Source organism: Ornithorhynchus anatinus, chromosome 12 (genome assembly GCF_004115215.2).
Source record: "Ornithorhynchus anatinus isolate Pmale09 chromosome 12, mOrnAna1.pri.v4, whole genome shotgun sequence".
NCBI classification, from domain to species: Eukaryota; Metazoa; Chordata; class Mammalia; order Monotremata; family Ornithorhynchidae; genus Ornithorhynchus; species Ornithorhynchus anatinus.
The window spans coordinates 18,451,690-18,476,968 of record NC_041739.1 but is presented as its reverse complement, the minus strand read 5'-3'; the positions used below and the strand labels follow the sequence as shown (position 1 = coordinate 18,476,968).

Genomic DNA, 25,279 nt, shown 5'->3' with positions numbered 1-25,279 from the left:
TGGACCATTGCCTGGGCATGGGCAAGAGGCAGAAGTCAATTTCATAGCCTGGAAAGCCAGCAAGACTGACAACTAGTCAACCTACACTAGTGGGAATCACCATTTTAGATTTCATTCTAAGATAACCGAACGGCCGAGAAGATCACTTGTTTGAGAAGCAGTGAGCAGGCTCCTGAGACACATGTCTGCATTAAAACAGCTCAGGTATAAACCTAACTTTTTACTGAGGTTTGAAATGAAACCACCTAAAGTACTGTCTATTATAATTATGCCCAACTCCTTCTTGCACCAAATCAAGTACTTCCTTTCTGAATCTTTAGACTGTCACCTGAAATCCAAATATTTGGTCTCATTCTCTATCCATTTCAAGCTTCGATTGAGAATGTTCGATCATCCAAAAGAGATACTCGTCCACTGTGTAGTTAAGCACCAGTGGCTTTTCTCCATTTTTATTTTATAGAACCGTATTGGACGAAATGCCTTCGAGTACATGAAAATGGTTGCCCCACCAAATGAGAGAAGGGTGTAAGAATCACCTCTAAAACACCAAGGCACTGTACAGCCGGAGTTAAGATCCTTAGATGACCATTAACATTCCTGGATCCCCTTCTTGTTTCCCAGCTGATTCTGAGCAGGGCGGGGCCGCTGGGCCATGTCTGGGATCTTCATCAGAAACAAGATGCAGATCCAGTAGAAATTGGTGAGTAGATATTCGAGGATCTCTATGACTGTGATCATGCTGGCTCCACAGAAGAGGCCAAGCTGACCCCCGATGTCGGCTGAAAAAGGAGAATGTGAAGTTAGCATATCGAGTTTCTTCTTTAATCCCATTAGATTCATTCGTTCATTCAATCGGATTTATTGAGCACTTACTCTGTACAGAACCCTGTACTCAGCGCTTGGGACAGCACGATGGAAAAATAAACAGAAACAGGAAGCAGATGATGAGCTTAGAGAAGCAGCATGGCCCAGCGGAAAGAGCATGGGCCTGGGAGTCAGAGGACTAGCGTTCTGATACCAGCTCTCTCACTTGTCTGCTGTGTGACCTTGGGCAAGTCATTTAACTTTATTACACATCAGTTACCTCTTCTGTGAAATGAGGATTAAAACTGTGAGCCCCATCTGGGAAAGGGACTGTCTCCAACCTGCTTAACTTGTATTTACCCCAGTGGTTAGTGCAGTACCTAGAACATACTAAGTGCTTAACAAATACCATAAAGATAAGCAAATGGAGGTAAAGTAAATGATTTCTGCACCACTGAAGCACTCAGGTACTCACAACTGCTCTTAAGCACTTTGGTAACTGTATATACTATTACTCCCATTTTACTGTCTTCTAACTCGAGGTCTGTCTCCCCTGCTGGACTATAAATTTCTTGAGGACCCAGGATCATGGTCTACTAACTCTATTGTATTGTCCCAAGCACCCAGTATAGTGCTCTGCCGCAGTCTGCATTCAATAACTACAGTTGATTGACGTGATAAGGTAATTGTCTCCCCCCTTCTAGACTGTGAGCCTGTTGTGGGCAGGGATTGTCTCTCTTTGTGGCCAAATTGTTCTTTCCAAGCGTTTAGTACAGTGCTCTGCACACCGTAAGCACTCAATAAATACGATTGAATGAACAAATGAATAATTGCAATACTAAATGTAGCAAAATGACAATCCATCAGTGGTATTTATTGATATTTACACTGTGCAAAACACTGTACTAAGTGCTTGGGAGAGAACAACAGAGCTAGTAGATCCTTGCCCTTCCTGTGCAAAACCCATTTTAAGGAGTGTAAAGTTGATGATAATCCGGACTGCCAATTGGTAGGGGTTGCCTTTTCTGGGGCCCCACCTTGCCCTGTGAGGAGCAGAACCCAACTTCTCTCCTTTCAGTCCTGTCAGTGCAGCTATTTGTTGGCCCATGACATATTGGCAGTTCATGACTCTGGACTAGGAAGTGAGGAAATCCCAGTGCTTGGTATATAGTAAGTGCTTAACAAATTCCACAAGTCAATATTACTATAAAATAATTTTGACTGTGATAAGCAAACCACATCTATATAGTGAAATAATTTGGATAACTGGTTGCTTAGGGACTAAAGGGACAGAGGAGTTGTTGTGGATTTGGAGTTTCCCTTGTAATTTCTTTTCATGTCTATCTCCCCCTGTAGACTTCAAAATTCTTGTGAGCAGGGATCGTGTCTTCCAACTCTATTGTATTGTACTTTCCCAATCAGTTAGAGCAGTGCTCTGTCACAGTAGATACTCCAGAAATACTACTGATTGATGGATTGTTGATTAGGATTTTGATCCTATGACTGAACCAAGTACTGAATCCAACAGAGACTCAGTTGGATTTAGGTTAGTTCTGGAACAACTACCTGTTCTGTGTTTCTGCTGGTGAAGACCGATGCTTAGACGATCATCTAAACCTTGGAACCCTCTTGGACTGAAACTGTCAATGACTTGGAAGGTTTTCGTCAGTCAGCACCTTAATGGCGTGAGGTGTTTGCGTAAGACGTGGGGAGATAGTTTGTGTATGTGTAGACTTTTGTTGTGGAATAAGAAAGGTAGATTCCATTCCCAAAGTGGGAAAAACTAATGCATTAAGAAAGGAATAGAATGAAACAGAGCCAAAAAAGAAAGGACAAACTAGCTAGCACTTACCAAGCAACTCAGACAGGCTCATTGCCTTCTGCTGTTGGGTCATCTTGTAGTTTAGATCATTATACTTTATTTCAATATGTACAAGATTCTGCCTAAAAAGAATAACAGAGTCAACTGAGCTCAAAATTTTTCAGTCCTATTCTTTATTTCTAATAGACAACGGCAGGCTCAAAGACATGCATTTATTCTGAGGAGTGCAGGTATTTTTGCAACTGAAAATTAGATCAACCGTAGCTCCGACTAGGTCTAGTTGATTACTCTCATAAAATATGTGTGATAATAACTGTGGTATTTGTTAAGTGGTTACTGTGTGCCCAGCACTGTACTTAGCATTGGAATACATTCAAAGTAATCAGAAGAGAAACAGTCCCTGCTTCACAGTCTGAGAGGGAAAATATGGATTTTTCTTCTCTGCTTTACCGATGAAAAAATTGAGGCCCAGAGAGTTAAGTGACTTACTCACAGCCTAAGCTGACAAGGGGCAAAGGCAGGATTAACCCAGGCCCTCTGACTCTTTCTGCTAGGCCACAGTATAGTCACACAAGAGCTCAAGAATTCTACCATAACTAATAGATTTCAAAATAGCCAAAGGCTTTGCACTGAAAAAATGAATTGCACTTAGGCCTGGGACCGTGTCTTTATTCTGTTCTTTGAACTGTCTAGCCACGTTCAGTAAATATTGTTTAATGTTTGCTTTCCATTGGACCCTCATTGTAAATGACTGATGAATCAATCAGTGGTATTTACTGAGTGCTTATTGTGAACAGAGTACTGTAGTAAGCACTTTGGAGAGTATGATATAGGGAAGTTCATAAACACAATCCCTGAGGTCCAGGAATTTACAATCATTTTCTTTTCGCTGAGGTGGAACATGGACATTACAGGCATTTCCTTCTGAAAGCCAGATTGCTTGAAAATTTCTTGTGTCCATAATAACTCCCTCGCTAATGGGTCCTATTAGTAATGTTTCCTGGCGTCAGCCCACATGGTTTCAACATAACCTGGGAAAAAGGCCATAAATAGCTAGCTTTCCACTTGCCCATTTAAAGAAATCAATATCCCCCACATTGGGTATAAGTTTCAGAATTACTCATTACTAGGTTTACATAATTCCCATAGGCTCGACTCTGGGTAACACAAGAATGTTTTCTGCTTAATTGGGCAATCTCAAGGCTGGGTAGTGTTTGCAAATAATAAAATACTATCCTAAGTGAAATAAATAATAATGTTGCCTTGGGAATCAAAGCATCTTAATAATATTACAACCTTCTTTTCACAGTCCACTTAATTTGCCTGCAGGTCATTCATGCTCTTTGATCCCTCAGTCAGTGAAGCCGATCGTGCAGTCAGTCACACAGGTCTGGATCTCTGTCCCGAGTTCCACAGGATGGTCTGTCCCAGTCAGAGCCAGTTTAAGTGTCCACCAACAGTGAAAGCCATGAGGCTCTCCAGGTTGGCTCCCTCCATGCCCGCTTCAGAGCAGGTACAACTAGAGCACCATGCCACAGCACTAGCTCCGCTGAGACTAACTTTGGATGAGATCTGAAGGGCCGCAGTGATAATAAAAATAATGGTTACTTGTTAAACTCTTACTATGTACCAAGCACTTTTCTAAGTGCTGGGGTAGATAGATGCAAGTAAATTAGGTTGGACACAGTCCCTGTCCCACATGGGCTCACATTCTTAATCCCCATTTTACAGATGAGGTAACCGAGGCCCAGAGAAGTCAAGTGAGTTGCCCAAGGTCACACAGCAGACATGAGGATTAGAACCCAGATGGTCATGGGGGAGACTGTCCAGATATCCTGGAGGGAGCCTCCCCGGGACTATGGGACCAACAGGACCTTAGGCTTACCCCAGTGCCCAAGTGTCCCTAAAAACAAAGTCACGTGAGTATTCAAACAAGAAGATGAAATTCTCCCCACAAACCCCAGATGCAGGACTGATATTAGGGTGACACTGAGGAGAGTGGGCTGCACATATCTCCTTTTATTAGAAGTCTGGGGACCTGGATGTTAGCTATGCTGGCAATTTTCATCTTAACTGCCCAAACCCTGGATCAAAATTCTGTTTTATTATTATCTCTATCAGACTGTTCCACATTTCATTTTTGGTGAATTGATGAGACAGGAAATTCAGGAGTACTGGTGGTTTGATTTTTTGTTTTTTAATCCTGAGGGCCAATTTTCTGCCAGCATCATATAAAATACAATTCTCAAAACCTCAGGATGAATTAATCTTTCTCTGGGGTGGGGATGGGAAGGGGTCCATCGTCCATTTCTTGGGGTAAAATTTGTTGCTCTTCTAAATTTAGGTAATAATAATTCTGCTATTCATTAAGTGCTTACTATGTGGCAAGCACTGTTCTAAGCGCTGAGGTAGATGCAAGGTAATCAGGTGGACCCACGTGGGACTCACAGGCTTAATCCCCATTTTACAGAAGAGGTAACTGAGGCATAGAAAAGTTAAGCGGCTTGCCCAGGGTCACACAGCAGAGAAGTGGCAGAGGTGTATGGAATAAGACACCTCCATTTCCTCAAGACACTGGCAAGCATTTAACCTTCTTCAGCTGATGTGAATCAGATGGTCCTTGACCTTCTCCTGATGATGCCTTCTTCCAGTCATGGTTAATGGTTCAATCAATCAACGATACTTATGTGGTGCTGACCTTGTGCAGAGCACAGTATTAAGTGGTTCTCCCTCTAGAGAGGATTTATCAGGGCAGAGAGACTCCTCTGACAACATGTTTAGGAGATGGTGGACCCTCTGACATCCTGCTAATTCCCTCCCTCAGCTCCAAGCGCTGGTTTCCCTCTCGGGGCACACATGCCCAGAAAACTCTGGGTGGGAAACTATTCTGAGATGATAGTATAAGTGGGTGCATGGTACTAGTTTCAAGGTCTCCATGGTAACAACAGTGCAAAACCATTGCCCCCTATTTCTTCAGCTCTGATTCTCAGCCTGCTTCTTTCTCCTCCCCCAGCACAAACTCACTCATCCTCCAGTCTGAGCAGCCGAAAAGCCTGTTTCAACTTAAAATCCAGCCAAAGCCAACCGCTCTTTAAGGTTGTTTCTTCACAGATTTGTTAGTTTGTATGTTTAGGAGGATCACTTTAGACTCTATGCATCTGGAGGTCGATCAAGATTTGTTTACTTACAATCTGTTCTCTTCCTGACCTCCCACACCTACTCCACTCAGCAATCAAGGCACCCTCATGATTACTTCAGTGGGCCCCAAAGAACTCTGGGATACATTTCCTCGCCACCAGAATGAGAAATCATCTCTAAGCCCGTCATTGGGCAGGGAATGTCTCTATCTGTTGCCCGAATTGTATATTCCAAGCGCTTAGTATAGTGCTCTGCACATAGGAAGCACTCAACACATAGTATTGAATGAATGAGTGAATCTCTAGCATTCTGTGTTCATAATGCTGAAATTTCATGTGGTCAAAGCTCATGCATGTGGATGGTACCGACTGGTAAGTAGATAACTCCACATTATTTTACCGGTAAATGAAAAGAGATAAGTGATTAGTACAGTGCCTCACACACAGTAAGTGATTGATTGAAGACCAAACAAGGTGTTAATGCTTATGGGACTCTAAATTGAGTAACAATTAATGTCTACACTGACAAAACAGCAGTTTGGCACTAACCTCTGAACAAGAAGCTTCTGTGATTTTGAAGCTATCATTTTTATAAATCATCTTCTTGATATTGTAAATCACGACCTACTCGGTTCAGAATGCATAACTTTTTGTAAGTCTGAAAATTTTGTCAAGGTGGGAAACCATTGTAAATATTAATAATTACACCACCAGTAAGATTACCTGATAATAATAAGTAAGCTTGTCCTCTAGTCTGTAAACTTGCTGTGGGAAGGGAATGTGTTTGTTTATTTTTACATTGTCCTCTCCCAAGCGCTTAGTACAGTGTTCTGCACACTGTAAGTGCTCAGTAAATACGATTGAATCATTGTGATATTGAAGTCCTTACTATGTGTTGTACTAAGTGCTGAGGTAGATACAAGGTAATTAGGTCCCACAGGGCGCTAACGGTGTAAGTAGGAGTGAGAACTTGAATCCCCATTTTGCAGATGCGGGAACTGAAGCACAGAGAAGTGAAGTGACTTGTCCAAGGTCACACAGCGGATACATGGTGGATCTGGGATAAGAACCCAGGTCCTCTGACTCTCAGGCCTATGCTCTTTCAACGAGGCCACACTGCTTCTCACCTGATGTATTCTTGAGTTTTGTTCAACTTCTTGGAAAGATATTTCAAAGCATTTTGACTTGGAAAAGTAGAGTAGGAGATGGAAGCTGGGTAATCTATTTCTTCACATGGAACAGGACAACTGGAATTGTGAGTTCCCATTGTACATAGTCCCATGAATTCAATATTATCTGAAATTAATAAAAAGATAGTTTTGAAAAGAGCAGCTCCTAGTGAAGAGCGCATAGGGCAGTTAGAAGTCCTTTTTTTTTAGTGGTATTTGTTAAGCACTTACTATGTGCTATGCACTGTTCTAAGCACTGGGGATACAAGATAAACGGGTTGAACACAGTCCCAGTATCGCATAGAGCTCACAGTCTTAATTCCCATTTTACAGGTGAGGTAACTGAGGCACTGAGAAGTGAAGTGACTTGCTCAAGGTCACGCAGCAAAGTAGTGGATCTAGGATTAGAACCCAGATCCTTCTGACTCCCAGGCCTGTGCTCTATCCACTAGCCCACACTGCTTCTCAAACTTAAAATCCATCGTGAGAAGCTTTTGATAAACGATTTTTAGTAACTCTTTTCTACTTACTAATGCTAACATGTTCTATTTTATTTTCTTCTGGATTACAACTGAGCAGTGGAAGTGAGTTCTCTGGCATGACTAGAGCCAGGGATACAGGAATTGGGCGGGGAGGGGAAGGAAGGGATCAGTGAGTTCAGTACTCAGAAAGGGTATTTAGGGTGACTGTAATTTACTCTGTACCCTTCAGTGCCAGCTCTGTCCTGCCTCACCATACATTGTGTTCACCCCATATCGCATCAGCATCTCTGCTGCCCCCGATTATCAGGTCTGTTTGCCCACTCTCTCCTTGTCTCTGGCTCTGCCCCTTCTCTCCACCATATTTTTTCCCTTCCCACTGACTCAGTCCCCCCTCCACTTTGTCCCTAGTTATATCCCACCCATCTTCTGCATTGTCTTTCACCCACTCGTCCCCCACCCCCACAAAAATCAACTAAGGAATCAAAAGGATTAAGATTGTTTCTGATCAAACTCTTGTTCATGCAAAACATGGTATCGTTATAAACCTTTATCCTGGCAATAAGCTAGAAATCTTTCTTTTCACTCAGAGGTATTTAATGTGCCTTAATTTCAAGAAAAGAGAAAATGTTCATAAACTATTTCTAGATAAGGTATTGGTTTTTATTTCAAGAAAATAATAGGCTCCCACCTATATTCTATTTTGTCCTCATTGTTTTTGTTAATTCATATATCCTGGAAAATTTCTGAGACTTCTTGGGATAATTTAAAGTTGGGCATGACTCAGACTTCAGAGAAGATCCTGTAGACAAAACAATAAATTTAATAGCTACTTACCAAGTACAGGGGAAACACAGCTGTGAAATTTGTGTAGATCACACTCTAACCCATTTCCTTAAAAATAAAAATAAATGGAAATCCCTGTATTATGCAACAAAAACATCAGTAGCAAATAATCTCTTTAATGGAGAAGTGAAATAAACTAAAATAAATCCATGAAAAAAATCCTGATAATGTCTCTGCATTATTCTTAGTAATGTTTATTCTTAGTAATGTTTTAACCTTCGTCAAAGACTATGTAAAGTCTCCTTGTCTGTCCATAATTTTTCTCCCTAGCAGCCAATAGACTTGTTCTTTATGTGGACAGCCTCCTTGCTGACCCCCCTGCCTCCTATCTCTCCCTAATGTTCCTCCTGTGTTTCCCCACGCCTCAAGAACCTCCCGCAGTTGATCATCCACCTCCATGTCGAACAGAAACTTCTAACCATCAGCTTTAAAGCACTCAATCCCCTCGCTCCCTCCTGCCTTATCTCCCTGATCTCCTGGTACAACCCAGCCCATGCTCTTTGCTCCTTTACTACCATTCTACTCACTGTACCTTGATCTCGTCTATCTCACCACCGACCTCTCACCCACATCCTGCTTCTGGCCTGGATTGACCTGCCTCTTCATATCCATGGGATGATCACTCTCCCCACCTTCAAGGCCTTACTGAAGGCACATCTTCTCCAAGAGGCCTTTCCCGACTAGTCTCTCATTTCTTTTTCTCCCACTCCCTTCTGTGTCACCTTTGCACTTGGATTTGCACCCTTTATTTACCCTCCCACAGCATTTACGTACATATCCATAATTTATATTAACGTCTATCTCGCTCTCTAGACTGTAAACTCCTTGTGGGCAGAGAATATGTCTACCGACTCTGTTATAGTGTACTCTCCCAAGTCTTTAGTACAGTGCTTTGCACACAGCAAGCACTCAATAAAAACGTGACTGATTGCCTGATTGGACAGTAACCACTTTGGGATCAAATACTGTGTGGTGGTGTCAGAGCCAGGTTTTTCTGGACAGGTTGTTCAGTTCTTACCTGGAAGGAGAAATGGCAAACAACCACACTCCTCTTTTATCCTCCAAGCTTTGCACTCCTGTAGGCAACCGTAGGTGCTGTAAGTCCGGTAATTCTGAAGCTCCATGCTGGGATTGCACTCTCCCCAAGGATATTCCTGGATAATTGTCTGGAGACAACAGTGACAGACTGTTTTATAAACTTGCTTCGTGGCATGCAGGTAACAGGAATTTGAAAAGACTGAAGACAGACCTTGTAGAAGAATCTGTAATGGTAAGTGACAGCTCAACTGGCACCCACGGAAGAAGGAGTTTCAGAGGAGTGCATTTAGAATCCCAAGTGAGGGAGTATGATGGACATTGATTTGCTCATAACAGTTTAGGTTTATAGTGCTTATAAAGGGCAGCATCCCATTAAATCCAACATTTTAGGAAGCTCTATCCCCCTCATTGATCCTTGACTCTTAGAGGAAAAACTAAGAATTTAAATCTTGATAAGACTCCCACTTTCCATTGATGTCGTCTCTTCTTCCCATATAAATAAAGAATGCCATTCACCATACATAGGCTGGGAATAGGGAGTTTCTAAATAGATCTTTGTATCAGAGGTGTACCCATTTCTCACATCAAGAGGCATTTTGCCTGGAAGCAGAAGAGATTCACCAAGTGATCTTTGAAAGTGTCATCTATGCTAAGCTCTTGAGGGAAAGAAATTTTGTCCTCTACTTCTAGTTCTATCTTAGGTTCTCAGGCTCTGTACACACAAATACCGATGCTGTTGAATAGCTCCCCCGCAGCACATTACCTTCAGCTGACGGATAGTTACCCGGCCGTGCATTCCGACAGGAGTCGACAAACCTAAACCATCAAACTGTGGTGGTTCCTTAGTCGAATGGATGACAAAGGTTATTCCGGCATCGACAAAACCAAAAGCTGGGTCATCGGTGAATTCTGCCTGAGATATACATGATTTTTCACAGTTAAATCTGAAACCATGACACCAAAATTGTGGAATCAAGTTTCCATATTTGTTTTACTTTATATTCAAGGAGGTAAAACAATCAATCTGTATTTATTGAGTGCTTACTTTGAGCAGAGAACTGGACTAAGTGCTTGGGAGTGTACAGTAGAATTTGTAGTCATGGTCTCTGGCCCTCAAGGAGTTTACAAATCTAGCAGGGGAGACAGACACAAAAACAATTTACAGGGAGGAGAAAGCAGCAGAGTTTGAAGATGGGCACCTAAGTGCTTTGGTGAGGAGGGTTTGGGGTGACTGCCTAACTGGTTAGGGGCTAAGGACTCAAGTGTGTAGGTGATGCAGCAATGAGGGAAAGAGGGTGACCTATTGGAGAACTCAGAGAAGGCCTTTTGGAGGAGATGAGAGATTAATTGAGGAATGTTTTCAGGAGGAGATGAGGGGTTATCAGGGAAGGCCTTCTGTAGAATTTATTTTAGTAGGCTTCATAGAATGAAGAGAGTAGTGGTCTGTCAGATTCATAGAAGGAGGAAATGGCATGAGGAAGAAGTTGATGGCGAAAGAGATGAGTGAGATAGAGGTTGGCACTAGAGTGGAGTGAAAATCTCTAATTGTGGGTAACTAGTATCTTTTGAAAAATAAAGTTCAAAAATGTTTTCACCACAGTATAGCCCAGTGGAAAGAATAAAACATAAATAAATATGGTATTTGTTAAGTGCTTACTATGTGCAAAGCACTGTTCTAAGCGCTGGGGATACAAGGTGATCAGGTTGTCCCACGTGGCGCTCACAGTTTTAATCCCCTTTTGACAGATGAGGTAACTGAGGCACAGAGAAGGTAAGTGACTTGCCCGAAGTCACACAGCTGACTAGAGGCAGAGCTGGGATTAGAACCCGTGACCTCTGACTCCCAAGCCCGTGTTCTTTCCACTGAGCCACGCTGCTTCTCACAGGCATGGAAGTTTAATCCTAACTCTATCACTGCTGTGTTACTTTGGGCAATTCACTTTATTTCTCTATGACTCAGTTTCCTTATCTCTAAAATGGGACTTAAACACCTGTTCCCTCTCCTGCTTAGATTGTGAGCCTCATATGTTCTTCCAGCTGATTATCCAATGGAGTGATGGTGATGGCGTCTCTGGGTTAGGAAAGATGGATGAGCTGTGGTCCTGACTCCGACGATCTGTAAGCTTGGGCAGGGAATGTGCCTGTTTATTGTTACACTGTAGTCTCTCAAGTGCTTAGTACAGTGTTCTGCACATAATAAGTGCTCAATAAATGTGATTGATGGACATTATTGTGCTAGTGTCCCATGCAGTGGCACTCCTACTGTCTTGTTCCTGCTGGGGGACAGAGTGCAAGGAGTGAGTAAATGAGTGGCTGGTACCTTTCTTTGCGGATCTTTTCTCCATCCTCTACTTGGCCTTAGTTATGTAGACTTGGCCTTAGATTCAATTCTGTTTTATTTGCTTATGTGGCTCGTAGTTGAACTGAGAGGGCTGTGTCCCTCAAAGTCCATTTTAGCAGTACTTTTCTATCTAATGGAGAAAGTGTTTAAATATATGTCCCCCTTGAGAAATCATTAATATAGTTTTTCATGTTCATTCACTGCAGTTGTGATTTCAGCCTACAGGAGGGCAGCCTCCTCTCACATCATACGCTTGCTGATCCCTGGGGTGAGTTTGGAAATAGGATTGAGATTTATTTTCCCAGGAAGAAGTTGTCCTCAAGTGAACCAGAGTCTTCAGCTTAAGGATTTTGCAAATCTTTATTTGCCTAATGATTTCTTTGGACCCAGTGATCTAAAATGTTTATAACTGACCAAGGCACTGACTAGTATCATAAAACCTTATTTTGCAGAACAATGACTCAAACGTGCTAGTAGACACTGCACATTTCTGTAGGTCTCTGGTAAATAGTCTTATAAAGCGTATGGTAACTTTTTTTTTTACATCATTTGATTTAAAAGTTACTGTGATTCAATATTTAAAGTCACACAGGAATGAATGTTAAATTCCTTGGTACTAGTAAACATTAAAACCTCTATGGTGTATAAAATTCAGTGTGAGCAGTTTGGGTTGTGTAAGGATTCATTTTTATAAGTCAAAAATGTCAGGGTTTGGGATGGGTTCCTGAAAGTGATAGTGAAATCCCCTTTTTAGGAAACCTTTAAGCTTTTAAGAGGTCTGTCTGGTTTAATATGGTCCTGCTGGAAAGTAGGGTGGATAGGTATGGGGGATATTAAATATCCACTCAGCTCCCCTCCCATTCTTAGACCATTAATGGAGCGTGTGTCAGGCCCAAGCAGTGCTTGCTTTTATTTTGATCCTCATAAATGCAGATAAAAGAGGCCTCATTTCCAGGCACACACACAAGGGAGATTTGCATGTAAGTATTTGTGTAGCCAATTTTCCAGATTGTATAAAGTATTGCTTAAAGCCACAAGGTGAAGGTATTGCCGTGATTGCATACCTATGAGTGATTCCAGATTAGTCTGGAATTGAACCTTACCTGTGTCTCCTCCAGACACTCTCTGCTTTACAAAACTTCCCAGTGGAGCCCTTCTGGGGGCAGAGCAACCATTTTGCCTACAGTAGGGCAGTAAGTGCCCTTGGTATGCAGAACCTGGCCCCCACCAGAGATCTGGAATCCCAGCTGGCCAAGCTGCATCCTCCCAGTGAACACGAATGTGCCCAAACACCTTTAAAAAGAAAATAATCTGTGCAACTGGATGGCTGGGTAAAGAAGGGGCAGCTGAGGCTACACATGTAGCCTGCAGTTTGTCTGTCTCCAGCAGGATCCTAGTGGTGGAGTTGCCAGTTAGGAAGCCATATAAATTGACATTCCCACCCTTCCTCCCTGGTTGAGAGACATAGAGGAAGAAGGAGGGACTGACTGAGTCAAGCTCTGCCCAATTTATCTGCCTGCAGCCCTACAGATGGAGTCCAGGAGTGGATTCTATCACAAGTTGTCAAAGGGTCTTGGGCCCCACAGCTATGGGGTTGGGGTGGGCTGCACCGGGGTGATGGAGTGCAGAGTCTATGGCCCCTCACCCCCACCACCCCTAAGGATGGGGCATGCAGAGGGTGAGCCAAAAGGAGGTACAAAATGGTCATTGCCATCTTCTCCCCCACTTCCAATTACAATAAGGATGTTGTGGGGAAAGGGAAATGAGGCAGAGAGGCAGCTACAAGGGGTTCATGGTTCACCTTCAAAGGTTTGTCCTCTTCCAACATGCAGAATGTAACTGCTTCTATTCACTTGAATTACTTAGAGATCTCTGCTTATGCTGGGGTGAGGGGAGCTATGTGGAGGCTTCACATGGAGGAGATTGTGGAGGGAGAGGCAGGGAGACTATTTTCCTATATATGTGCCTGTTTGGCTCTAGAGGGTCCAAAACTGCAACTCATCAGTAGAACCAGGGCCATTAGTTAAAGTGGCGCTTGCTAGAATGAGGGTGGAAATTTCCCTTCCTCAGTCTCTCTCCACCTGAAATTCCCCCTTACATAATTCTAGCCCAATTCCAGGGACCTGATCATGAGAGGGCCCAGCGGGTAAGTCTCCTACTTAACCCCATGCCCTTCCCATTATCCCTGTCAGTCAGTCAGTCGTATTTCTTGAGTGCTTACTGTGTACAGAGGACTGTACTAAGCTTTTGGAAAAGTGCAATAAAACGATATAACAGACATATTCCCTGCCATCAGTGAGCTTATAGTCTAGAGGAGGGCACTGATCTCCTTTTAAAGTGGGATCCGGGGGGCTTGTATAGCAAAATATTTCCCAGATCAGGCCCTTCCTCTTGATCAAAACAGCCAACACGCTGGTCCAGCTGCTCATCCTAGCCCAGGTAGACTACTGATCAACTTCCTCACTGGTCCCCCAGTTCCCACCCTCTTCAGCCTCTAAGCCACACACTCTTACCTCCTGGATCATTTTTCTAAGGCACCGTTCTGCACAGTTCTCTCTACTCTTCACGCCCACCCCCACCATTCCTTCTTTCTGTAAGACTGCAATCTCCAGTGGAGTAGGGTCTGTGTGACTTACTCTGACACACTAGATGGTCTGCAAACATGGGCTCAGTGAACACTACTGATGGATTGACTGACCTGGAAATAAATTGATAAGGATAACATAAAAGCTATGGCTGCTGACCCTGGTGTCAAACTAGTCCCTCTTGATAATATGGTTATCAATGTTATAATCAATCCCTCAGTGGAGTGGATGCAATTATCTACCTTGTGTCTTGGTTGGCCTATTCAATTACCCCTTATTAACAGAGGGAAGTATTTTAAGCCAGTAACAGAAACAGGAAATTCCAGACTACACCCATAAACAGTGATTCCAACTGTACAAACTGATGATTCCTTATTCTGCTCTTTTTCTTTTGTTAGAGAATATTATTACTTAACGAGGGTTTTTTTAATATTCTTTTTTAACATCTAAAGTGTAAGACCCCTTGTCTGCTTTCCTGATTGATATTCCCTTCTGAAAGCTGGGATACTGTTAGGAACCGCCCCCCTCCCCCAGAAACATCTTATCCCCCTAATGTTCCTCCTGCCTCACATTCTAGAAGAGTTCAGTAAGTGTAGACGCTCAGGAAGGGAAGGAAGTGACATTGAGCAACTTCAAAGAGGGTGCAAGGGAAAGGAGAGGCAGCCAGGGAAAATCTATTCAGCCACCACCCAGCATAGACACTGACCACAAAAGCAAGGAGGTGGTTGTTGCTATTTAGAAAATCAGAGAGAAGCCCAGATGCGTTGTTTCCTGTCTGAATAACACTTCCTGGCTAACATAGAACAAAATGGTATTTTGTTCTTGTCTTAAAGTTTCTATATTCCATAACCTTTCTGGGTAAGCACCAGGCATTAGGGTTAATGTTTTTTAAATTACCGTTCTTTACTCACTGGTAAACAAAAAGAGCAAGCATTTTAGGTACTGGAGGGAAGAGTTTAACACATTCCCAGTGTTCCAATGTTCCTCACTGCTGTTAAGGCGTCTCATCTTTCTTCTAGCCAGAAAATAACTAATTTCTGAACAGAATGTACTAGGGAAGTGTTTATTTTGAATCTTTTCTATCCAAAATATCCTTTCTCAGTCTTTTATAGACAGGGTTTCATTAGACTCTACTGCTAAAGCCATATTCCTGTAGGTTTTAGACTAGAGAATTAGGCCCTTCAGTGTACCCCACTTACTGCCAATGTAAAAAATGCCCAGTCCTAAGAAATAAAAGTTAGTCTAAAGCACAGGTATCGATTTCATGGAGACAAATTCCCCTCCAGATTTTTCAGCTGATCTCCAAGCCTTTCTCATCTTGGGCCTCCTATAAGACCATAGAGTCTTCAGTCAAGTCTGAGAAGACCCAAAATGGTGGCTTTAGGGTCTGTAGCTCTCTGAAGCCTGTTCCCTTCCCAGACCTCCTAAAATCTCTTCTCTCTTTTTTCCAGTCACTGGGTGAAACGTGAATGCTTATTCTACTAAAATAAATGGTTGTTTGAGCATTTAATGATATTCAAAAGATACCTGATCCCTCTATGACACATAAGCCAAGATTTCATTTCCCCAGTTAAAGACCTAAATCCATCCCTAAAGACCTCTATCCAATCCCCAAAGATGTTAGCTGCAATTCAGGAGCTGGACGATCTCCCCCCCGCCCCCCATCTCCCAGGTTAAATGGAAATATTTATGGTAATTTGTGTACCTGATTGACATCAAAAAGCAAACTTAAGCCTCTTCCAGAGACGCTCACTTTTCTCCTTGCTGTTACATTGTTGTCATGATTAAAAGTAAAACAATTTCCAAATTCCGTGAAGACATGTTCAAAATCCTCCAACATGAAAAACAAAAATTAAATAACCATCATGATCACCTGCAAATCTTAAACCTCCAAATGTGTGAAAAGAGCGGACCCCTAAGCTACCTCCAAATGATTATCCAAGACATTCAGGAGAATGAAATATCTAATGATCTAGAGTCATATTTTAGGCTTGGTGAAATACGCTTTCAGTGTCTCATATGCCTGATCCTATTTGACTGATGAATTAGTATGTGATAAAACCATGGTTTTCTTTGAATGGCTTTGAAAAATTGTGGTAATAGGGAAATGTTTTAAATGATGCAATACATTTCAAAATCTAAATATTTAATTTTATATAAAGAAAATGAAAGAATGATCTCCCATGATATAGTTGAGACTAATGGAATTTGGCTGGAGTCTGCAGATTCTGAATGGAAGCTCTAATTTTTAGACTGGATCAAGAAACCTCCCAACTTCCTTGCTATATGCTTATGTGTGATTTTGACCCTGCTCCAAAATATATTTCCAGACTTTAAAGAGCATATTTTCAGGCAAGGATATTATTCAACATTTATCAAATCTTAATTGTCTAAAGGTGGTAGTTTTTACCCTTGTCTAACAACTGAGAATTTCAGTTTTCACAACTTATATAGTGTCACCAATTCCCTCTTTTAAGGACCGTACTTCTTTAATAGTCTTTCTGCCAGTCTACCAATTATACTAAATGTGTTCTCTGAAAATCTGAATCCTTAAAGGAATTTTTTAAGCGTTTTTTGTTAAGAGCTTACTATGCGCTAGGCACTGTACTAAGCACTGGGGTAGATAGACAAGATAATCAGGTTGGACACAAATCCTGTACCAAATGGGGCTCACAGTCTTAATCTCCATTTTATAGATGAGGTAACTATGGTACAGAGAAGGTAAGTGACTTGCCCAAGGTCACACAGAAAACAAGTGGTGGAACCAGGATTAGAAACTAGGTCCTCTGATTCCCAGGCCCGGTTTCTTTCCACTAGACCATGATGCTTTTCAATTCAGATTCAGGCTAGGAGACAGAAAAAGAAGGTTGAGAAAGATGGGCTTAATGGTTTGGACATAATTGGATGGTAAGGTCAGTGAGAATTAAATCAAGATTCTACTTTTATGGTGGCTTGGGGGACAGTCACTGAAACTCAGGTATGATAATTGACTATAAAAGATGACAGAGAGCCCCTTGTGGGAAAAAGACTGTATTTAGCCTGATTATTCTGTGTCTGCTCCAGAGCTTAGTGTTGTGTTTAGGATATAGTTAAGTGCTGTAAATACTATCATTAATAATATTATGACTCTGCACTCTAAATTCCACCAGGTGTCTTGCAGGCATTAAGTGCAAGTTTTCACTAAGTGTGGGGAAGAGGCAGGTTTCAGATCAAATAATTCAAATAGTTGATATACGCATTTGGATTCCAGGGTTGGAAATGAGCTGGTTGCTGATTGAAGATGGTATTTGTTGATAGGAAAAATGAACTGTAAGATAAGGTTAGATCCCTTTTTAGGTGGGATCAGTGAGAGAAGGAAGAATACATATTATATTAAATCTAATATGACTGGACAAATGTGATTGTTCTATTTCTCGTTTCACCTTCAGAGACTAAGCGTCCATATGGGTAAGAAAATAATGCGGGTCAAAAGATGATATTAGCTGTATCTTTAATTAGCACTGGCCCCACTGCAACCTAGAATCTCTACGTTATTTTTGCAATGGACAGAAGAGGGGCATACACTTGTCCTTTGTGGTCAAGAAGCTGTTGGTTAACTTGGAACTTGTTTTACTTTTATGCCCACGTTTCCAGTGACACTTTTGCATAGGCAATTAGAGGACTGTGTTGGGAAATCAAGCAGCAATCATCCCCAGAGCCTTGGGTGTGACTAACGTAGGACGATTCAGAATGCAGTTAACTCATCTTGGTCAGGGACTCCCCCTAAAGTGCTTGGTCCGCGAGGTGACTCTTGGGTGAGTCTGACTCGCTTTGATCAGCAGTTAGCTCAGTTCGCATTCTGGCTGAAATCACAGTCCCACGATCATGTTAGCCAGTTGTCAGTGAAGGCAAGGAAAATAACCTTTTCTGGCTGTATGAACTCCTTTTTTAGAAATTCTTTCACTTAAGCTCAGAGAAAGGCAAATTCATCCACTGCGGGTGAATGCTTTCCTTTCATGGGAGCACTCGTCTCAAGCTTATCCTTGATCTGAACAGGAGAAGCAAAATTAATCTCAGCAGTTTTCACTCCTCCAGGCTCCCTTGGAAGATTGAACTATGTGAATTTCTGGGAATCCCTATTTTGTGAACTCCTAATGCAGCTGAGTTATACTAGTAGTCTTTGGATAAAAGTAAAAATGTTACCTCAGGGGAACAGGGCCTGCCAAAAAAGTCACATTCTAGCAAAGTGCTCTTGTTGAGATAAAATCCTTTACTTTTGATGAACTCTTTGATGCTGAAATCTTGATTACCCTTAAGGAAATTGTCAATCTCTTTAGAAAATGTAGCGTTTTGGTCAACTTCAAAAAGACGAAGAACTTTGGATACCACATTCCATATGAAAAAGATGATACTGAGGTTGGCAACTGCAGGGGTTTGGAACCTAGAGAATCAAAATAGAATATGAGACTTTTAGAATTCTGTTTCTTGTTATTTCTTAAAGTCAATTTTTACCACGATGTAGTTTGTAGCTACAATACGTGTATCTGGAGGCACGTTGTGTTTAAAATTCCAGGGAAAATTATCAAGAATTTCCTTTTCTCTTCTTGACTAAAAAAACCCTATTTCATCCCTTTCTTTACTGATATTCTAATCCCGGCCACTAGTAAATTATGTTCAAGTCGTTTTCACAAGGTAAATGGGTAAATCACCCAATCTCTCCATGGCTGGATTTCCACATCTAACCACCATCCTGTAATACACCCTTTAACTCTCTCCTTCCACCTCCAGAAGGCACAGAATCTCGGTGTCATACATTGCTTTGCTGCTGTTTGCACTTTTTGCTTCCACTGAAGGACAGTAGGATAGGAGTGGAAAACTGTTGGGCATGACTAGTTTCTATCAATGAGTTCCTTTCAAGAGCATATATTACATGTAAGGTGCCCCCCAATCAAAAGTCTGCTGTGTTGGTTTCCCCTTCGGAAGCAGCGTGGCCTGTTGGCTAGAGCACAGGTTTGAGAGTCAGAAGGACCTGGATTCTAATCCCGGCTCCACCACATGTCTGCTGTGTGACCGTGGGCAAGTCACTTAACTCTTCTTTGTCGGCAACCTCATCTGGAAAATGAGGATTAAGATTGCGAGCCCTAGGGACTGTATCAAACCTGATTACCTTGCACCTGTGGGCAAGTCACTTAACTTCTCTGGGCCTAAATTCCCTCATCTGTAAAATGGGGATTAACTGTGAGCCTCACGTGAGACAACTTGATTACCCTGTATCTACCTCAGTGCTTAGAACAGTGCTCTGTACATAGTGAGCGCTTAATAAATACCAGAATTATTATCTACCCCAACCAGGAGCTTAGAACAGTGTCTGGCATAAAGCAAGCGCATAAAGGTTCCATTAAAAGAAAAAAAAAAACTTAGGCACAGCTCCATGGCTGGGGAATAGGACAGAATTGTCAATTGTGAGCATTGGCTTACAGGAGTGGCTGAGATAGAGGTACTTTGGGACTCATTTTCGACTCTTGTTCCTGGGGCAGCAGTGTGGAATGGAGAATTGGAGCTGAGAGTTGGCAGATCAGTGAAATTGCCCCTCTGCTTCTCTCCTCAGCAACCACTTACTAGGAAATGTGGCAGAATACTGCAGTGGTAGCCTAGAGGGAGGGAGACTAGTGAGAGAGCACCCAATGTGGGGAGAGATGAGTCAGAGCACCTGGATTCTAATCCTGGCTCCATCACTTGCCTGCTGTGTGACCTGGGCAAGTCACTTAACTTCTCTGTTTCTCAGTTTCCTCATTTGTAAAATGGGATAATATATGTTCTCCCTCCCTCTTAGACTGTGAGCCCAATATGGGATAGAGAGTGTTTCTGAAATGATTATCTTGTATCTAAAGTGCTTAATAAAGTGCAGCATGGCCTAGTGGGTAAAAATTGGGCCTGGGAGTTGAGCTCTGCCACTTGTCTGCTGTGTGACCTGGGGCAAATCACTTAACTTCTCTGTTTCTCACTTACCTCACCTGTAAAATGGGGATTGAGCCTGTGAGCTCTGTGTGGGATGTGAATTGTGCCCAACCTCATTAGCTTGATTCTACCCCAGCGTTTAGCATAGTACCTGGTATATAGTCAGAGGTCAAGGTTGGCCAAGAAAAGAAAGTCAACCAGGGAGATAGGCCACTCCCCATCTCCCCATCCAGCGGCCCCAGGTCCTCACTAATAATAGTAATTATGGTATTTATTAATCACATACTATGTGCCAGGCACTGTGCTAAGTGCTGGAATACATAGAAGATAATGGTGTCCGACACAGTCCCTTGTCCCACATAGGACTCTCAGTCTTAATCCTCATTTGACAGATGAGGGAACTGAGGCACAGAGAAGTAAAATAGCTTTCCCAATGTCACACAGCAGACATGTGGCGGAGCTGGAATTAGTACCCGGGTCATTCTGACTGCCAGGGCTGTATACTCTATCCACTAGGCCATGCTGCACTAGGATCCCGATACTCCTATTCTCAGTGGTGGTGGTTGCTAATACAGTTCTACAGAAGCAATTTTAATTTAGACAAGAGGAAGGCTGATCATCCTGTGAGACATTTTAATACCAGAGATGGAAATGTGTAATTTCTTTCATTGAAGGATTTTTCTCTCCAGCTTTTCCATTAAAATACTTCTCTTTACCTCTAAGAATAGCATATTCAAAATATTCTCATCTGGATATTTATTCACATGTTTCCTGAAAGGAGAGAATGTATTTTGTCCTTTGACAAACTCCAGGGTTCATTGAAAATGCATAATTTTATATATTTTAACTGATTAACTCATCAATTTTAACTAAGGGAAAAAATCCCCAAAATGGGAATCACATGAGAATTATTTCATTTTTCTTTCAAAATGCCTGTTGGGATCTGATTATTATTCTTAAGTATTACTACCATTATTTTTAAACCTAAAACACATTTCATGCTCCCATAGATTTGTAGTGAAATTTAATTGAAGTATTTATCTTTCCTCCAGGTGCTATTCCCTTATCTCATTTTTTTCTTTAAAATAAAATAACTAAAACTGAAAATAATTTGCTTTAAAGTGAATCCTGAGTTTAATAGACTCTACACCACTGGGAAAAAAAAGTTATATTCATTTTTGTGGCTTTGCGAAGGCTGCAATATAAATAAAAATGAGAGTATAAGTTCTATGGACGGGGAAAATGCCTTGAACTTCTGTTGTGCTACTCCCAGCACTTACTAGAGTGTACTGACCTCAGTGGACACTCAATAAATACCATTCCAACTATTATTAGTCTAGTCAATCAATCAATGGCATTAAGTATTTCACAGTTATCACAGTTACCATCAACTCTCCAAGCAGATTGTGAGAACCCACTAACCTGAAAATGGACTGGGGGAGTTAAAAATCAAAGAGGAGACTTACACGGTGATATTTTTTAAAACACATCATTCAACACTTCCTTGTGTCTGGTATCCTAGAGAGAAATTTCAGTCACAAAATTCAGAGAAAGGGACTTTACCTGTTCAAGTTACAGAATGTCACAGCAGGGAACTCGATATTTTCCACAAACTGAACCTCTATGGATGTGGTGGTGGGCCAGTTCAAATAGTTGATGATGCTTCTGTAGATCTGCCAGGAGACGAAAATGACCGAGCCCAGCACCACGGACAGCCAAATCACCCTCCGAACTTTGCTTTTGGTTCGGACAATGTTGTGGATCCCGTGGAATGAGGTGGACACGACAAAGTCATGATCAAATTTCTTCCTGTCTGTCGGAGACGGCAGTGGTTTCTTTGAAAGGTAAAGCTGCATCTTTTTCAGAAATCCTTCAAGTTTTATTAAAACAAGCAAACCCCAAAGTGATCAATACAGGTAACGATGTAAAAATATCCCCCCAATTCCAAATACATTTTACACCCAAGAGCCGGGGGGAAAAATGAAAGCTTGGTCTGATAAAAGTTTGAGATAATTTTTTGGGATCAAAATGTAAATCATCTCAAATCAGGGGGATCAGAACATTTTATCACCTGGAGAGCGGAGACCTCTTCTCTGGGGTCACCAGGTGTCACTCAGTGACCGAGGAGAGTGGGAGGGAGGACATTTTTTCAACTTAATGCTGTGGAGAGGAGAAGGAAGGGGTGACATCTAGTATAGGGAATGACATTTGCAACTGAAAAGGGCCAAAAATATAATTTGGGAGTCCTCACATTTTCACAAACTTCATTACTTTTGCAAATGATCTGAAAGCTAATCTGGTAATAGAGCAGTGACTAACTCTTGGATTGACTTCCTGCCCAGTGATGTTGTGGAGCCAAGACTCAGTTTCCCTCCCTTTAAGATAATGAAGGCGCAGTGTGCCTTAATGGAAAAAAATAATAATAATTGTGGTATTTAAGCTCTTACTATGTGTCAAACACTGTTCTAAGCGCTAGGGTGGATACGAGGTAATCAGGTTGTCCCACGTGGGACTCACAGTCTTAATCCCCATTTTACAGATGAGGGAACTGAGGCAAAGAGAGGTTAAGTGAGTTGCCCTAAATCACACAGCTAAGTGGAGGAGCGGGGATTAGAACCTCGACCATTGACTCCCAAGCCTGTGCTCTTCCCACTAAGCCACGATGCTTCTCCAGCACGGGCCTGGGGGTCAGAGGACCCGGATTCTAATTTTGGTTCTTTAACTTTCCTGCTGTGTAAACTTGGGCAAGTCACTTAATTTCTCTGTGCCTCAGTTTCCTCATGTGTAAAATAGGGATTAAATGCCTGTTCTCCCTCCTACTTAAACTGCGAGTCCCTTGTGGGACAGGGGCTATGTTAACTTGATTAACCTGTATCCACCCCAATGCTTAGAACAGTTCTTGACACATAGTAACTACTTAATAGACTATTATTATCATTATTGTTGTTATTATTATTAAGTGGTCACTGTGCTAAGTGCTGGGATAGATACAAGATAGTCAGGTCAGGTGCAATCCCTGTCCTACATGGGGCTCAGGGTCTAAGAGGGAGGTAGAATAAGGATTATCAGGCTTTCTTCAAGTTCTTAGTACAGTGGTCTGCACACAATAAACATTCAATAAATACCACTGATTTATTTTCTTCTTACTGAATGCTCCCAGAATGTTGATATCTATTCAGGAGGAAGGGAGGAAGATGATTTCACAGTGTTGATCCTGGAGGCTGGAGTGAGGAGCTCTGCCTATCTGTCAGTGTACCCAGGGACTCCTTAACACCCCCACTCCCTCCCATCTCCTCTTTCTCAGGTGTTTATTCTCTTAAGGCTCTCCCTTCCCTGAGATTGTTTGAGTTCTATCACCTCCTCATCATCAGAGATGCGTGGCACAGGTCCTACCTAGGCAATTATGGAATGGCCCCACACCCATTTTATCTTCCTGCCAGTAAGAGTCTTTTCCTGGTCTGGGCATATCTCTCCCCCTGGCATTCTGTTGCTCCTCTGAGACATGACAGTCAGGTGAAGAATCATTATCATTCTTTTATTAGGCTGGAATGAATTATCTGTTATAACAAATCTATTAGCCCCCTTAATTTCTAGGCCATGCTCCCTTAGACTTCATATAGCTTCCAGATCCGCCAGCACCTTTTGGAGATTTTTTAAAAATCTGCTTTTGTTTCACTAGCACTTCTGTTATTAAAAAAACAACAACAGATTTTCTGAAGATATTGAGCTATCCTGGGGACAAGTGTTTGCAAGACTATGTCCTCAACTTCCAGAGGGCAACTCACCTGTGCGTTGTGAACGGGGCATAGAGGCTTAAAAAAGAAAGCGTAACCCAGTTTTCAGTCACACTAATGATAATTGTAACTGTCAAGTTCTTACTATGTGCAGAGCATCGCGATTCATGAAATGTAAGCAGATTGGACATAGTCCCTGCAGCTCCCCGCTTTCCCTCTGCTCTCCCTTTCCTCCCCGCCCCCCACCCTCTGCTCTTCCCCCTTTCCCTCCCCTCAGCACTATGCTCATTTGTTTATATTATGTATGACCCTATTTATTTTGTTAATAAGGTGTATATCTCCTTGATTCTATTTATCTTGATGATGTTTTGTTTTGTTCTGTTTTGCTCTGCCGTCTGTCTCCCCCATTTAGACTGCAAGCCCATCATTGGGCAAGGATTGTCTCTATGGGTTGCCCAATTATACATTCCAAGCGCTTAGTACAGTGCTCTGCACATAGTAAGAGCTCAATAAATACTATTGAATGAATGAATGAATGTGGCTCACAGTCTAAGAGGAAGGAAGAACAGGAACAAATCTGCATTTGTAATCTGCATTTTACAGATAAATCAAATGAGGCACAAAGAAGTTAAGTCACTAGCCTAGGATCACACAGCTGTCGAAAGTCTTTCTAGACTGTGAGCTCGCTGTGGGCGGGGAACGTGTCTGTTTGTTGTTGTACTCTCCCAAGTGCTTAGTAGGGAAGCAGCGTGGCTCAGTGGAAAGAGCCTGGGCATCGGAGTCAGAGGTCATGAGTTAGACTCCCGGCTCTGCCAATTGTCAGCTGTGTGACTGTGGGCAAGTCACTTAACTTCTCTGTGCCTCAGTTACCTCCTCTGTAAAATGGGGATTAACTGAGAGCCTCACGTGGGACAACCTGATTACCCTGTATCTACCCCAGCGCTTAGAACAGTGCTCTGCACATAGTAAGCACTTAATAAATACCAACATTATTATTATTATTAGTACGGTGCTTTGCACACAGTAAGTGCTCAATAAATACGATTCATTCAATCGTTGGTCCTGTGACTCCCAGGCCTGTGTTCTATCCAGCAGCCCGTGCTGCTTCTCGGTGTTCTTCAATATCTAATTTTAAGGTCAAAGGTAATTTCCCATTATAAATACTGACAGTATCACCTGTCTGTACTCTGGCAAGTTCTTGGTCTTTATAGTCTAAATGATCGCATGATTAAATGGGAATTCTCGAGCAGCATTTCCAAAAGGAGGGTACAAACAAATTCCCTTTGGGAGAAGATGAGTTCTTGTACCTCCCTAAGGCTGGTCCCGAGTACCTTCAAATTCACTACAAGAAAAGAGAAAAATCAGAGTGGGTCTAATGGAAATTGAG

The 25,279-nt window shown here is 42.1% G+C and overlaps 1 protein-coding gene across 4 annotated transcripts in view; it reads right to left on the bottom strand.

Annotated features, from left to right (window-relative positions):
• Positions 1–385: 385 nt before the first annotated feature.
• The window catches only part of ASIC5 (acid sensing ion channel subunit family member 5), a 62,929-nt gene continuing 38,035 nt past the window's right edge, over positions 386–25,279 (bottom strand). For 2 of the 4 annotated variants that reach the window (XM_039913712.1, XM_029076515.2), the window contains exons 3-11: positions 21,722–22,028; positions 18,404–18,641; positions 15,927–16,052; positions 10,059–10,208; positions 9,276–9,423; positions 8,249–8,305; positions 6,891–7,059; positions 2,657–2,748; positions 386–779 (exon numbers count right to left, since the gene is read on the bottom strand). In XM_039913712.1, the coding sequence (XP_039769646.1) occupies positions 589–779; positions 2,657–2,748; positions 6,891–7,059; positions 8,249–8,305; positions 9,276–9,423; positions 10,059–10,208; positions 15,927–16,052; positions 18,404–18,641; positions 21,722–22,028 (1,478 nt within the window). In that variant the 3' untranslated portion in view covers positions 386–588. Of the gene's footprint in view, positions 780–2,656; positions 2,749–6,890; positions 7,060–8,248; positions 8,306–9,275; positions 9,424–10,058; positions 10,209–15,926; positions 16,053–18,403; positions 18,642–21,721; positions 22,029–22,229; positions 22,613–25,068; positions 25,235–25,279 lie in introns of those variants that run through there. The other 2 variants (XM_039913713.1, XM_039913714.1) reach the window with 2 other exon arrangements.